The sequence below is a fragment of the Tachypleus tridentatus genome, chromosome 7 (assembly GCF_004210375.1).
Source record: "Tachypleus tridentatus isolate NWPU-2018 chromosome 7, ASM421037v1, whole genome shotgun sequence".
NCBI classification, from domain to species: domain Eukaryota; kingdom Metazoa; phylum Arthropoda; class Merostomata; order Xiphosura; family Limulidae; genus Tachypleus; species Tachypleus tridentatus.
The window spans coordinates 12,748,072-12,761,477 of NC_134831.1; the positions used below are offsets into that span (position 1 = coordinate 12,748,072).

The 13,406-nt window shown below is 32.0% G+C and overlaps 1 protein-coding gene across 6 annotated transcripts; it reads right to left on the minus strand.

Annotated features, from left to right (window-relative positions):
- Positions 1–3,316: 3,316 nt before the first annotated feature.
- Positions 3,317–13,036, minus strand: LOC143255132 (uncharacterized). Of its 6 annotated transcripts, none has more exons than XM_076510330.1 (4): positions 12,914–13,036; positions 7,352–7,477; positions 6,407–6,494; positions 3,317–4,366 (listed from the first exon to the last, which is right to left on the minus strand). In XM_076510330.1, the coding sequence occupies exons 2-4, from the start codon at positions 7,466–7,468 to the stop codon at positions 3,450–3,452; spliced, it is 1,122 nt and encodes a 373-aa protein (XP_076366445.1). In that variant the 5' UTR covers positions 7,469–7,477; positions 12,914–13,036; the 3' UTR covers positions 3,317–3,449. The 6 variants fall into 6 exon arrangements, with proteins under 6 accessions (XP_076366445.1, XP_076366444.1, XP_076366443.1 ...); XM_076510329.1 differs by lacking the exon at positions 12,914–13,036 and adding an exon at positions 12,555–12,684; XM_076510328.1 differs by lacking the exon at positions 12,914–13,036 and adding an exon at positions 12,257–12,524.
- Between the last annotated feature and the right edge of the window lie 370 nt (positions 13,037–13,406).

Sequence of the window (13,406 nt, forward strand, 5' to 3'; positions counted from 1 at the left end):
TATATTTTAATTATGAAACACTTCTTTAATGCAGACGAAAACACTTATTCTAATGCCAGTGTAAACCAAAAGTTAAATGGTTTAAATCAGAAGAGAGTAGGAACTTCGAGAAACATTAGCACAAAAGCAAAGTTTGAAGGGAATAATGGCGATTTTCTGTACTTTTACAACATAAGAAATAACACATTTCTTCAAACTATGAACACTGTGAAATATTTAACGATGTTCATGATCAATTTTGAGTATATATATTTTTATTTTGTCAGAGAGTCTGCTACAAAATACTGATATGGGGTCAAAATTTCAACTTAAAATATTAATGTCAGCGGGGAAAAATGATAGACAACTAAATAAAACCAATTTTAGTGTGTTACACAATAAATTCCAAAAGAGTGGGTTGGTAGTAGAGTAGTCTGAATCGAGTTATGGTACATACCCCATACCACCTTGCACATCGAGCTCAGAATTTGCTGGTCATGAACCTCTTCCACCTCTGAAAACCACGTAACATCAACCGTACTAAACATTAGCAACGGTTTCATCTGTCATTAGATGGATTTTCAGGTTTGTTTCTTGTGGTTCACTCATCCAGGTTAAGACGAGATCCTGCTAGGACCTATACTGACCTTTGTCTCAGACCTTCCCAGGGGTTTCACAAGTAATTACATACTCAGTCAGTGACCCCTAATGCAAGCATTACCACCAACACCACAGTACGCATATCTCCATTAACATTAATATATATAAACAATTGTTGAAAAGATAAGTTCACTACGATTAAAAGAAATTAGAAAATGAATAAAACTAATAAAGCGATATGTCGTCTACAGTTCTTTCTCGACTAAAACAATGCATGTGAAATGTCTCTTTCTATAAAACCAGTTTTTTAGAAAAAAATATTATTTAATTACTTGTTATTTGTTTCAATATTCAGGCCGTGACAAATAAAATTTAGTACAATACATCAGTTACTTGTAGCTGTTTTGTCGTTGTAAACATAAAATAATAAATATGTTTACATTCCATCAAAAAAGCAAAACGAACGATCTACTAAAATGATTTTGCATGTTTTTAACTTTAGTCATTATAAATACTTTTGAAAAGCAGTTTATCCTTCCGAGTTCATACGTTGCTTTAAAAAATGTACCGGAATGAAACGTGAGTGAAACCAAATATCTAGAGCTGTTTAGTTCTGGTGTTTAGAAGAACTATTACTGTGATGATACGAAATAAACATAGGTGCTTAATTAATTTGTAACCGGTGAAAAGTAGAAATAGAATCATGCTTTTCAAATGATTATTATTATATTTCTTCGTTGTCGGTGAGGGAAGAACTAAGAGTAGAATGCCATCTGTTATCTTTATCTCGAACTGTGGAATTTTTAAAAATATAAAAATAAGCTTTTTTACAATCACTAATATTCGAAACATTCATGTGTATTTAATAAGTATACAGATACTATTTATTTATCCAGATGTATCATTAATATAGATATGAACATTTCTCAGGAGAGTACTAATGAAAGTTTTACTGAAACGCTTATGAAAAATTCCGGTTTAATAAATAATAGAGTACGTAATTATGATTAGTAAGTAACTGTGTTACATATTTATTCTGTAGATCTTGAAAATCATACAGATGTAAGTTAACATTTCACAATTTTTCATGTGAGAGATTTGTGATTAATTTTTTTAATGTTTGATCGAATACATGTCTACAACGTTTTTCAACATTCACTTGAATAAAATGCTTACTATCAAAGAGAGCCAAGTCAAATATTTATGTCGTTTATGAACTGTAAAGCATGTTTCTAAAGCTATTTATTTGCATATGCTTTTACACTGTCTTATGCCTTCACTCTTGTCGTATTAATGAAACAACTATGCCCACAACCCTAGCTCCAAACGGTAATCATGTTTAGAAGTTTATATGCAGCATCTGGTGTATGAGTTTGGTTAAAAATCCATCTGTTTGTTTATTTGTTTTTTTTATTTCGCGCAAAGCTACACGAGGAGTATCTGCACTAGCCGTCCCTAATTTAGCAATGTAAGACTAGAGGAAAGGCAGCTAGTCATCACCACCCACCGCCAACTCTTGGGCTACTCTTTTACCAACAAATAGTGGGATTGACCATCACATTATAACGCCCCCATGGCTGAAAGGGCGAGCATGTTTGGTGTGACGGGGATTCCAACCCACGACCTTCGGATTGAGAGTCGAGTGCCTTAACACACCTGGCCAAAAATCCATCTATCCAGTTTTGAAATATCGTATCCACAAGATCGAAACGGATGGACAGAGAGAAAGCAATGGGAGCGTAAAGACAAGTCAGTTCTTTTTTAACTGAGAAACAATTTAATATCATTTGTGAAATTATAATTATATTTATTTTTAAATGTTTAGAATATACATTTCAGTTCTAAGAATGGTTGACTTCAGCAGCATTATACTGCTGTAATCTTAATGTTAGATCTACAGTTCAACATCACTACTTCTAGATAACGCTTGGCCCAATGTAACAAGGCGTAATAGAGACAAATTGAGATGAATATACTAAACAGCCCTGACTGGACCAAACGTGTTTATAATGCACTTGCTCTTTCTCATAGACTTCACATGCACGTAGTTAGTTGTTTGTTTGTTTTTTAACTATTCAAAATGTAAGAAAATTGATATACATTTTTTTAATATGGCTATTTCTAGTTGCACTTTTATATTTTTTATTTTTTTGGGAATTTCGCACAAAGCTACTCGAGGGCTATCTGTGCTAGCCGTCCCTAATTTAGCAGTGTAAGACTAGAGGGAAGGCAGCTGGTCATCACCACCCACCGCCAACTCTTGGGCTACTCTTTTACCAACGAATAGTGGGATTGACCGTCACATTATACACCCCCACGGCTGGGAGGGCGAGCATGTTACATACATACACACAGACATATATACACACACATATTATTTTGCTGCTTTAAGTTTAACTGCAGCTCTGTCTCAAACGTGTGAAAGTGTTGGTTACAAATATGATTAATACATGTGAAATGCCCACTTATCTTCTTTCAGGTATCTAGTTATATATTTGTGTTACCTACCGATAAATAACTTTCATTTTATTTCAGACTAATTCACTTCCACACAAAACTGTAATGACCAAGAAATTAGGGCTAGTTTTTCATCCGGCTATTACCTTTAACATTTTCCAACTAAATCCCATTGTTAATAGTATAAAACACACACGATTTAAGTTTCATCAAAATGAGATACATCACTCAATAAAAATTATACTAAAAAAAATTCTAAAACGAAAAAAAGGCACGTAAGTATATAAACAATGCTTTATTTTAACACATACAAAATACCCACAAATTATTACATTAAAAACATATTACTAAAAGCAAAATGCATACATGGAGATTCCTTGGTCTACTATCTAAAAGTTATGAATCTTGAAGTTCTACAAATGACACTGAGGTTTAAAATAACAACTACCAGACAAAATCTGAGCTTTATCATGGGTTTCAGAGCAGTCAACACTTGAAGTATTATTGAAATTGATAAAATTTCCCTGGTTTTGGCCAATGTGTCTGAAGGCACAGCCAGTGATAATAAGACATACTATAACAGCAACCACTGCAACAACACACACAGACATATGGAAGGCCAAGGTGTTATGAGTTCGTTGAGAAAGTCTCTCAATGGATGATGACAGCGTGGCATTTAATACCTCCTTTGTCAAAAGCAACATTGCGAGCTCTTCTGTCACACCCTCGAGATAAGCTTTTGCCAACTCACTCCCTCCACGCATTTGCCCACCTGCTAGTATGTCTTCAGCCACCATTTCCAAAACTCGCTCCACCCCAGGCTCCTGTTCTTGAAGTTCTGCCCATTTTGCTCTGGCCCTTGGAGTAAAATGGAATGATGTACTCATGAGCTGAGTGCTGCCTTCTCTTAATGATAAATATCCAGTTTTGTTAAATGGCAAGTCTGACTTCACATAAATTGTGCCTAGGGCTAACTCTCCAAATCGCTGAGACATGCCCTGGATGAAAAGAGTATATGAGAGGCTAGGTACTGGTAGCTGTTGCCCATAATCTAGCATAAAACACTTGTTAAGAATCATGTTGCTCAAACCTAGGTAAAATTCCACAACTTTATATGGACTGGATTCCTCCATCAGAGTACCTCTAAATTTCTTTAGTTTAACCTCTACTTGATCAAGGACTTGGAGCACACTGCCAACCCAACGATCAGTACTTCTCTCCTGAATGCCTCTCAGGACACTGTCCGTTGTCTTCCACGTAACAACGTACAAATCTGCTTTACTTTGTCCTTCCTTGGAGCCTTGTGACAACAGCCAATCAACAGTGGAAACTATTTAGATAAAATCAAAATCAGCTTTGAAAATCAGAAACAAAAAAACAATATGTGATAACACTAGCTGCCTAATCTATATAAAAACACAAAGAGCAAAAACAAATTCTTCATTTAAAAAAACACAATGATGCAGGTACTGAGCTTTCTTTTTGTGTGCATGAAAAACATTGTTATTTTATTTGCAAAAATGCCCAAAGAAAGTTAGGCAGCATTTACACACAACTTCAAAATATTACAAAAACTAGTAAAATTGAAAATACTTTTACTTGTTCAATTATGTTGTATATTTGTCATAATATACTTACACATACACACACCAAAATAAATATATGAACCCTGGAAGTAATTAGAAAATAATGTATACCAATATATATAAGTGCAACAAGCAAGTACAAACCTAACATTAAGCAAGGTAGAAGATTCTTTAATCTCTATTTTAAAATTGATGGATTTACTATTATATATCTATTCTAATGTTGATGTTTAAGTTTGTATTTAGAAATGTACATAACTTGTACTGTTAAATTTGTATTAGGAAATTCCTGCCTATTCTCTAAAATCATAGAAAATTCACAAGTGTAAGAATCAACAATATGCATGTGTAGATAATCACTAGTGGATCATTTATATTGTTGTACAGGCTAAAATTTCCAGAAACTCTCCTCATGCCTGTAAATGTGACCAACATGTAGCACCAACAGAAATGATATGTTTTTGGTTTGCTATAGTTGGTATACTATAAACCTCAGAAGCTATAACTGTACACTTATTAAATGGGAACTTCAGATACACTGACCAGGAATGTTTACAAGTTTTAAACACTACAAACAATTTAACTTCAGCAGGTTCACATTGGACATTAATATTTTTAGGAAATCATTATGCAACTTCATTAGTTGCAAACTCGATGTGTGACTGGCAGAAAAAAAGAATGCAGAGCTAGCTAGCTCCCCATTCAGTGAATTATACCTATAACAGCCAAAAATTAATTCACTCATCTTGAACGCTTAATAAAATATCTGGTTCCAAACAAAATGAAAGACTCAGTATTGTTTGTAAATTTGTAAAACCTCTCTATATATCATAATTTGTAATAACCATTATTATAAATTGTGTAATTATTTGTATATTAAAATGTATTTACATTAAGAAGGAAAAAACTGTATCAATCTTGTTCATAAATATTATAAATTTGATACATAAACAGTTAAATTAACTTCTAAATATAAATTATCATTTAACCAAGTTCCATTTGAAATTGTGATGCGTAACAAAATGGAACAAGATAACACAAAGCTCAAAATACATATCACTTCAGTAACTAACAAACAAATAATTAACAAAAAAGAAAAAGGACTTATTAACTAAAACCAGAAAACATTATAACAAGTTAATGCTTCATGCTGTGGTCTCAAACACACCAAAATATATCTTTTTTTCCACCTTATTACCTAAACACACTTACATTGAACACTATATCCAAGTACCATAAATCAGAATAAATATCTTGGCAACTCTATGGGTAAAAAGAACCACCTCTGCTACGACTGGGATGCAGTGGTGGATAAACCATTTTGTAGGCATGGCACCAAAATCTTCTGTACACTCCAGCTTTCATCTGTTCTATTTACTTTTCCCACCCTTATTCAAATCATAAGTCCCATAAGAGTGAAATTTTATTAAGGGGTACAGTAAAGTCTCACACTGATGAAATTCAATGCCACATCAAGAGGATCATAGAGCCTAGACACCTATTCATAGACCATACCAGCAGTACAAGTTATACAAAAGATTAATGTTTGGGAAAATTTTTCATGGACCCATAGTTTTTTTAAGCTCTAGGCACTGTGCTTGTTGTGCCTAATAAATAATCCGACCCTGGTGAAATTAACGTGAATAGCAACTTACTTGACAAGAAGCATGTTTTAACATACTGAGGGGAACTACCCAATCTGAGCCAACAACATTATACTTTTTTTTTTTCTTCAGGATACTCGCATCTTTTTACATGTGAAATACATAATGTTAATAAATTACCTAATTCGTGACCAAGTGCAAAAGAGATTTTCCCAACATCCTCATGTATACTGAATACTCTGGTTGTTTGTTTAGCTGTTCCCTCTTCCTAAAAGTAGAAGGATCTATTATTAACGTATACTACAAAAAACAAAACACATTCTAGGCAATTTAGTTGAATCAAAAAATGCAAGTTTTCTAACTATACTAAAATCAAAATCGATTAGCATAAACTCTACTATAAATATTAACTTTTAAAATAGCTACATGTCAACAGTTGAACTAAATTACTATTACACTGAAATTACTCAAGTTTTTTAATTTAATCATGCAACCACACGAAATATTTGGACATTATATTCATCTTTTCTAACTCCATGGAAAGTTATTTCAAAAACAAATGAACACAAACACACAACGTACATTATACATTGGTCCATTTATTATTTTACATATTTTTCACAACTGTATAATCTGTGGTTGACTGCATAATCACTGGAATACCAAATATTTTGAGCTTCCATAGTTAGTAAACATAAATTTGGATTATTATTACTGATACATTTTTTAACTGTTTCTTGTTGCTTAGTTCCTACTGGTCAAACAATTTTATTAATTAGCTCTGGAGTCTTGTAATGTATAAAATTGCTTATTGTTTTTATTTCATTAAAAAGTAAGAAATAAATTGCTGTTGATGAGCTATGTTAATCATGTCTAACATCCTCTTAAATGTTACTATTTTAATTTGTTTACACTTCCAGTAACAGTTGCAGAATATTAAATTTGGCCACACACTCTATTTTCTCCACAATTACTGCACAATAAAGAAATTTATGGTGCATAATTCAAGTTATTAGCTACATAATATTAATTGTTTTTGTAATATATGTTTACTTACAGTAAACAGCAACAGACTGTCAGTATTTAACTACATCATGTTAATTGAATATTAATGTATTTACTTACTTTAAGGGTACGGGATACAAGGATACCTGCTAACACTACTGTCCAAATCACAAGAAAACCCAGAGCCAGAGAAATGAAGGCAAGAGATCGCTGTGGATAATTTTCTTTTATAGCCATGATTTTACCCTAAATAAATGAAAGTTTTGTAAAAATACACAGATATTCTCATAAGAACCTTGTTACATGCCTAAATACATATACTACACTCATAACATTATTGTTATAAAACAGTTCTTTTTTTCTTTACAAGCTTTATTAAATGTGTCCAACACCAAAAACAAAAAAAAATGAAGTTTTAAACTGTGAAAGCTACTAACAATATATACATGTAGATTTTTTTAAGTGAATTAAACCACCCAACAAATAACTGTGCAGCAAATTTTAAGTTTTCAAGATGTATAACACTAACACTTTACAAGTTTTCATTTTTTTCTGAATTAAGTTACTCCACATAAAAAAGTTTATATATTTGTAGAAAGATGAGATGCAGATAATTAAATACATCACATTTATGTATTAAAATGTTTCAAACATGTACAACACCTTACAATATTACAGGAAACAAAAACAAAAGTGGTAGACCCCTGAGAATCCATACCACTGAACAAAATAATATTGCAATCAGTCTCTGTTAAATTCAAGTGTACATTTAAAAACCAACAACACATGGCACAGGAAGAGACCAGAATAAAACAAGTCAATTAATGTACAGTTTCTAAGGAAGTATAGCAAACATTAGAAAAATGTCTCACTTGCAATACAAAATGCATAAATCTGTGTAGTCAGCTTTAACAGAACCAGTGACAGAGGTTCTAATAATTTTTATATCTCATAACAACACCTGTCCTGTTGGTGGAATAAATTACGGTCAGATTAGAGTCATATTCCCAAATTTATGTCAAACATTTAAAAGATGGGAACACAATATAACAAAAAAACAGTTTTTCTTTCATTTTTTAATGCAAAAAATAAAGAAATAATCATTACAACATAATTATTCCATCCCTAGAATTAACATTGTAACACAGAATACAGACAAGGGAACAGGGAACATTTGATCATTCAAGGATGTCCTACCACATCTACCTCCTCAGAAAAAGAAAATAATTCAGACTCACCCTTTAAGTTTAAGAAAATCATTGATTCCCTGCTTAAACTCCAACAAAGAACTGGCTTCCATTACTATAATCTAATTAAAGATTTTTCCCTAATCTGTACAATGATTTTTCCTTAATCATCTATGTTGTTATAAATTTGTAACCACAAGCTAACTATACAGATTATATATACTTAACATTGAGTATAGCTAGTTAATGTTCAAACATTATTACGTATCATGATTAAAATCATTGTTTTATCAAATGAAGATCCTTGCTGTTAATAAGATGAATAACTGAACAGCTTTAAATTACCAATAAAACACTTCCATTTGAACACATACAAAGTACATATATATAAATTTTAAAGCAATAATTTTAAAGTAATTTCAAAATTACAACAGTTTATATTTTTTGTATATGAATTATAACTTACAAGATTAATTATCAGTTTCATGAACAACTAATATTGTCCCTTAAGGTGAAAGCACACATGACAACTAACTGGTATATTATAGTGTGTGTGTGTGTGTGTGTGTGTGTGTGTGTGTGTGTGTGTGTGTGTGTGTGTGTGTGTGCGCGCACAAATTCATTTCTAAATTAAGTGTTGGGCTACTATATGTCATACAACTGTGTTGTTTTGGGTTATAGCAAAACTACTGAGACTATCTACATATGTCCCTAATTTTGAACTGTTGGCCATACACGACACTACTAGTCAGCAACACCTACTGCTAACCCCTAGGCTACTCTTTACCAACATGCATTACTGACTTTCACATTATAGCATCTTTATAGCTGTGTTATAAATCAAAGTCATTTATCTTCAGATACATACCAACTCAACTTTAACAAAGCAGCTAGTACTACTGCTGGCTGCATGACTATGTTCAACACTATTTACACAACTCGTGAACATGACACTGTTACCTAGTGGCTATGGTTTACAAAGATGCCTACTGTTTGTATTTAGACCACAAATATACTTTTAATCTGATATACTTATTTATTAGAAGGTACAAATATAGGCAGCGTTACGTAGGGGCAAGGCTGTTTTAACAAGAAAGCACAACATTAATAATCATTATTCATTAAAAACAATTTTGGTTGCTACAAAACTTTGTTGTGTAACTGTGTTCATCACAAATGACTGGACTTTAAACCAACATACACAAACAGGACCCATGTTTAAATGTATTAATCTTTCTATAGTTCTTTCTAACTTTCAGTCTCCAACAGCTTCTCACTTAAAAGTTTATGATGTGAAACACTCATAAAACTAATAATTTTTTGTTAAATTTTTCATGCCAATGATAGAAGTAGAAAAAATTTAATGTAAGTAATTAAAGATTTTTTGATGTCATTATTTTTATTTTAATATTTCTCATAAAACTTTGATTCCTAGATTATAAATTACTTTAATATCTATGAAAACATCATCTAGTATTATCCCAAATTATTTTTAACAGAGAACAAAGTTTTTCTACAATCAGAGTGATTCCCCCAGTGATCCTCACAGCCAGCAATACCCAAAACCCTATTTCAACAATTTATCAACAAATCCTTCACGTGTTAATTTAAATCAAACTAACACGGAGTTCTGATTACAGCACTAATTCAGTTCAATTGAACTTCATTTATAACCCTGCATTATTTTATCCAGCCAATTTTCTATCCAATGAGCCAACTATTCCCCCACACCCACAAAAACAATTTATTTAACAAACCTTTTGAAGCACATTGTCAAATACTTTCTTAAAATCGAGGTACAACAAACTCGTACCTTATTTTTGTTTGTTTTTATAAGCAGTATCCTCTTCAAAAAATTCCAAAACATTAGTAAGGTAAGAATTTCCCCTAGTGATACCATACTTACTATCCAACAGAATTTTAAACTTTATTATTAATTTATAAAGCACCTTTTATTAGACTTTCAAAAACTTTTCCCACTACTGATGTAAAGCTAATAAGACTCCAATTGAAAAGAAAAACTTCATAGAAATAAGTTTGATTCAACTGTTCAAAGGAGTTGGGCAATTTTAAGACAGTTTATAGCTGGTCTGTTAAGTAATGGAATGAAAAGATCACAACTCCAAAGGTAAACATTTTAAGCCTTGTAATCCTAAATGTAGTTTCACTCAGCAAGAAATTTGTTAGCTATAAACTTGTGAAATAGTTTATTTCATGAAATTAGCAAATGTACATACAGCTAGAATTAGTTTAAAGTTCTGTTTAATAAGCACACGTATCACAAGCTTACAAGAAGCAATCTAAAGCAGGGCTTGAACCAGAATCCTCGACTCAAATCAAATTTCCAAGACTGATATGTTTGCCAGGACTTAAAGTTTCAAGTAGACAATTCCACTGACTGACAATTACAGTTTACATTTCTATCAAAGGTCACAGAGTTACTTTTACATATATATAGCTTACTACACTCTTGTATTTACTTATTAAAATTTTCCCAAATCTCATTTCCCAATTTGCTTGAGCAAGCCAAAACAAAAAACAAAGCTGCTCCTATCATGTGCACATACCACTGTCCTATTCTTAAACTTGTCACACATATCAAAGCAGTTTATATGTTGAACCAGATATATCTCCAAAAAAGTACACACACAAATTTTTGTTATATCCTCAAACCTTCTTCCCGTTCCCTAATGCAATAAAGAAAAAAAAATTCAAAGTCACAAAACCATCTTCTCCATAACATTCACATGATTCAGAACTTAAATCAATAAGCAAATTCCAGTCTTAATTTTTCAGTGGGTTCTCCATGCATATATTATAAGTTAAATAGATTATACAATTAACTTGAAGATACCTTACTGTTTAATATAATCTTATTAATTAATTTGAGATTGAAATTCACTGATGTTGAAGCTTTGGAGATTTCTAGAAGGTGCAAGAGACAGACGTGTTACTAGGTGCAACCAGACGAGTGAAAACAGAAAAGTTAGAAAATGTAAAGTTCCATAGTGGGAGTAATAACCTAAACAGTTAATACATTAGAGTGCAATTAACAGTTTAAAAGAGATAAGGAGAATAATTTATCTTGTTAAAGGATGTTCTAAAAACTTAGTAAAACTGCCTGTGTAGAATTTGACAAATAATACATATAATTATTGGAAGTATGAAAAAAAATGAGATGACAGTGTAAGGGAATTATATTCAGATACTATTACAACAGAAATTGAGAATAATAGTTTAACTTGTCAACTGAATTTTAAAGCAATTGAATTGCCCGAAGGGGACTTTTAACAACAAAATAAACTATGTTATCTAAGATACAACTATGACCTCCACAATATAAAGAATTTTTTGTACATACAGTTAATTTCTTTGAAATATGTACATTATTTTAACAGGTGAAATGCATGCTGTTAGTTTATTGTTGAATTTATGACAAATTACAGACACCTAATAAAGAAGACTCCTAGCCTAACATACACACACATATTTATATTACTAAATATACTTCAAAAGAAGCAAGTTACTGACAAAAATCCTTCATATACTGAATACATTTTCTTCCCCAACCTCTTTCAGCACTCAAGACCCACACCATTTTCTTATTCCTTACTCTTAAATAGTCCTAATCTTATCATTACTAAGTCCTAAGAGTTAGAATCCTAAACAAGGCCCATTTTTAAAAATCTATTTAACTGACTCACAGCTAAAAAAATTTAACGTACCTTCAATTTAATTCACCCTTTGTAATTAAAAGAAAAATACAGGAATCAATACATCAGTATACTTTCTAAGAAATTTTAACTTTTAGCTATTAAATACTAAAACATCACATTACATTACAAGTCTGGCTAACAAAGACGTGGTTAGTTGGGCTAGCTACGGAAGAGCAGATGTGCGTTCATTCACCGTAAAATAACAAGAAAAAGAGCGTCGTGCTTGGTTAATTTTATATATACGTAGTTTGTAATGTTACTTCAGTACATGTTCAAATGGTGATAGGCTATAAATTTCAAAACTTAGGCACAACAACACTACGAGCAAAATAATATATATATTATTCACAGTACTGATACCAATCTATAACCATTCGCTATATGTTCTGCACTTTATATGACAATAAAATATTATATTACATTTCTTGTTGTTGTTTTTGTCAGATTAACATTCAGGATTATTATATTTTTTGCGTGCTGCTAAACACCTAGGCCTGACGAGAGAAGGGGTCAAGGAAGGTTATAGTCCTGGGGCCAGTCGTCAAATAGGGGACCCGGTGAAATATGGGATAAAGAATAATGCATTCTCATTTTCATAATATGCTTGAGGAAATATTGCAGTACTGCGAAAGATTGCTTTGCCTCAAAAATATAAATTCTCAACGCATTTGGCTTCCGCCCACCAGAAAAAAATTTCATATGCCCATGAATGTATCACAAATTTATGAAGACTTTAAAAAGTGGCCCCGAGACATAATTGGCCCTCGGGCCCGACCTACCTCTTAACGCCCCTGGCTGTACCCACCACAAGTATCGAAACCCGGTTTTATCGTTATAAGCCTTCAAACTGGCAACTGAGCCAATGACGGGGGAAGATGATATTAGAAGAAAAGAATAACAAACATAAAAATAATATAAAACAAACGAAAATATCAATAATAACGGCTTGAAGATATTTTTTAACGAAAAACAAACCCCAACAAATTCAATAAATGTAAAATCTAAGTTATTACATGTAAGCCAAGACCAGTATTTTATCTTTAGTACCAAAATACCGGGTCTCTGAAGGGAAAATAGGGAAGTCTGAAATATGATAATTTAAACGTTAATGAGGTCAACACTTGAAATTCGGGTGGAATGAATGATATTATTGACTATATTACTCAAAGATTAATTGGCAATGTAATCGAGGTATTTTTTAAAATTCATTATACTGTAGTGTTTTCGTCTTTATAATAACAATAAAAAGTATTCTCAAGCAGATATCGGAAA

What these genes read in the sequence shown, in the direction of transcription:
- LOC143255132 (XM_076510324.1), bottom strand. Translation starts at nt 11,015, where the DNA reads ATGTGTGACAAGTTTAAGAATAGGACAGTG. An exon ending in AGTTTAAGAATAGGACAGTG is followed by an intron (nt 7,478 to 10,985) that starts GTATGTGCACAT and finishes TCATTTATTTAG; the next exon opens with GGTAAAATCATGGCTATAAA. An exon ending in TTGTATCCCGTACCCTTAAA is followed by an intron (nt 6,495 to 7,351) that starts GTAAGTAAATAC and finishes TTCTACTTTTAG; the next exon opens with GAAGAGGGAACAGCTAAACA.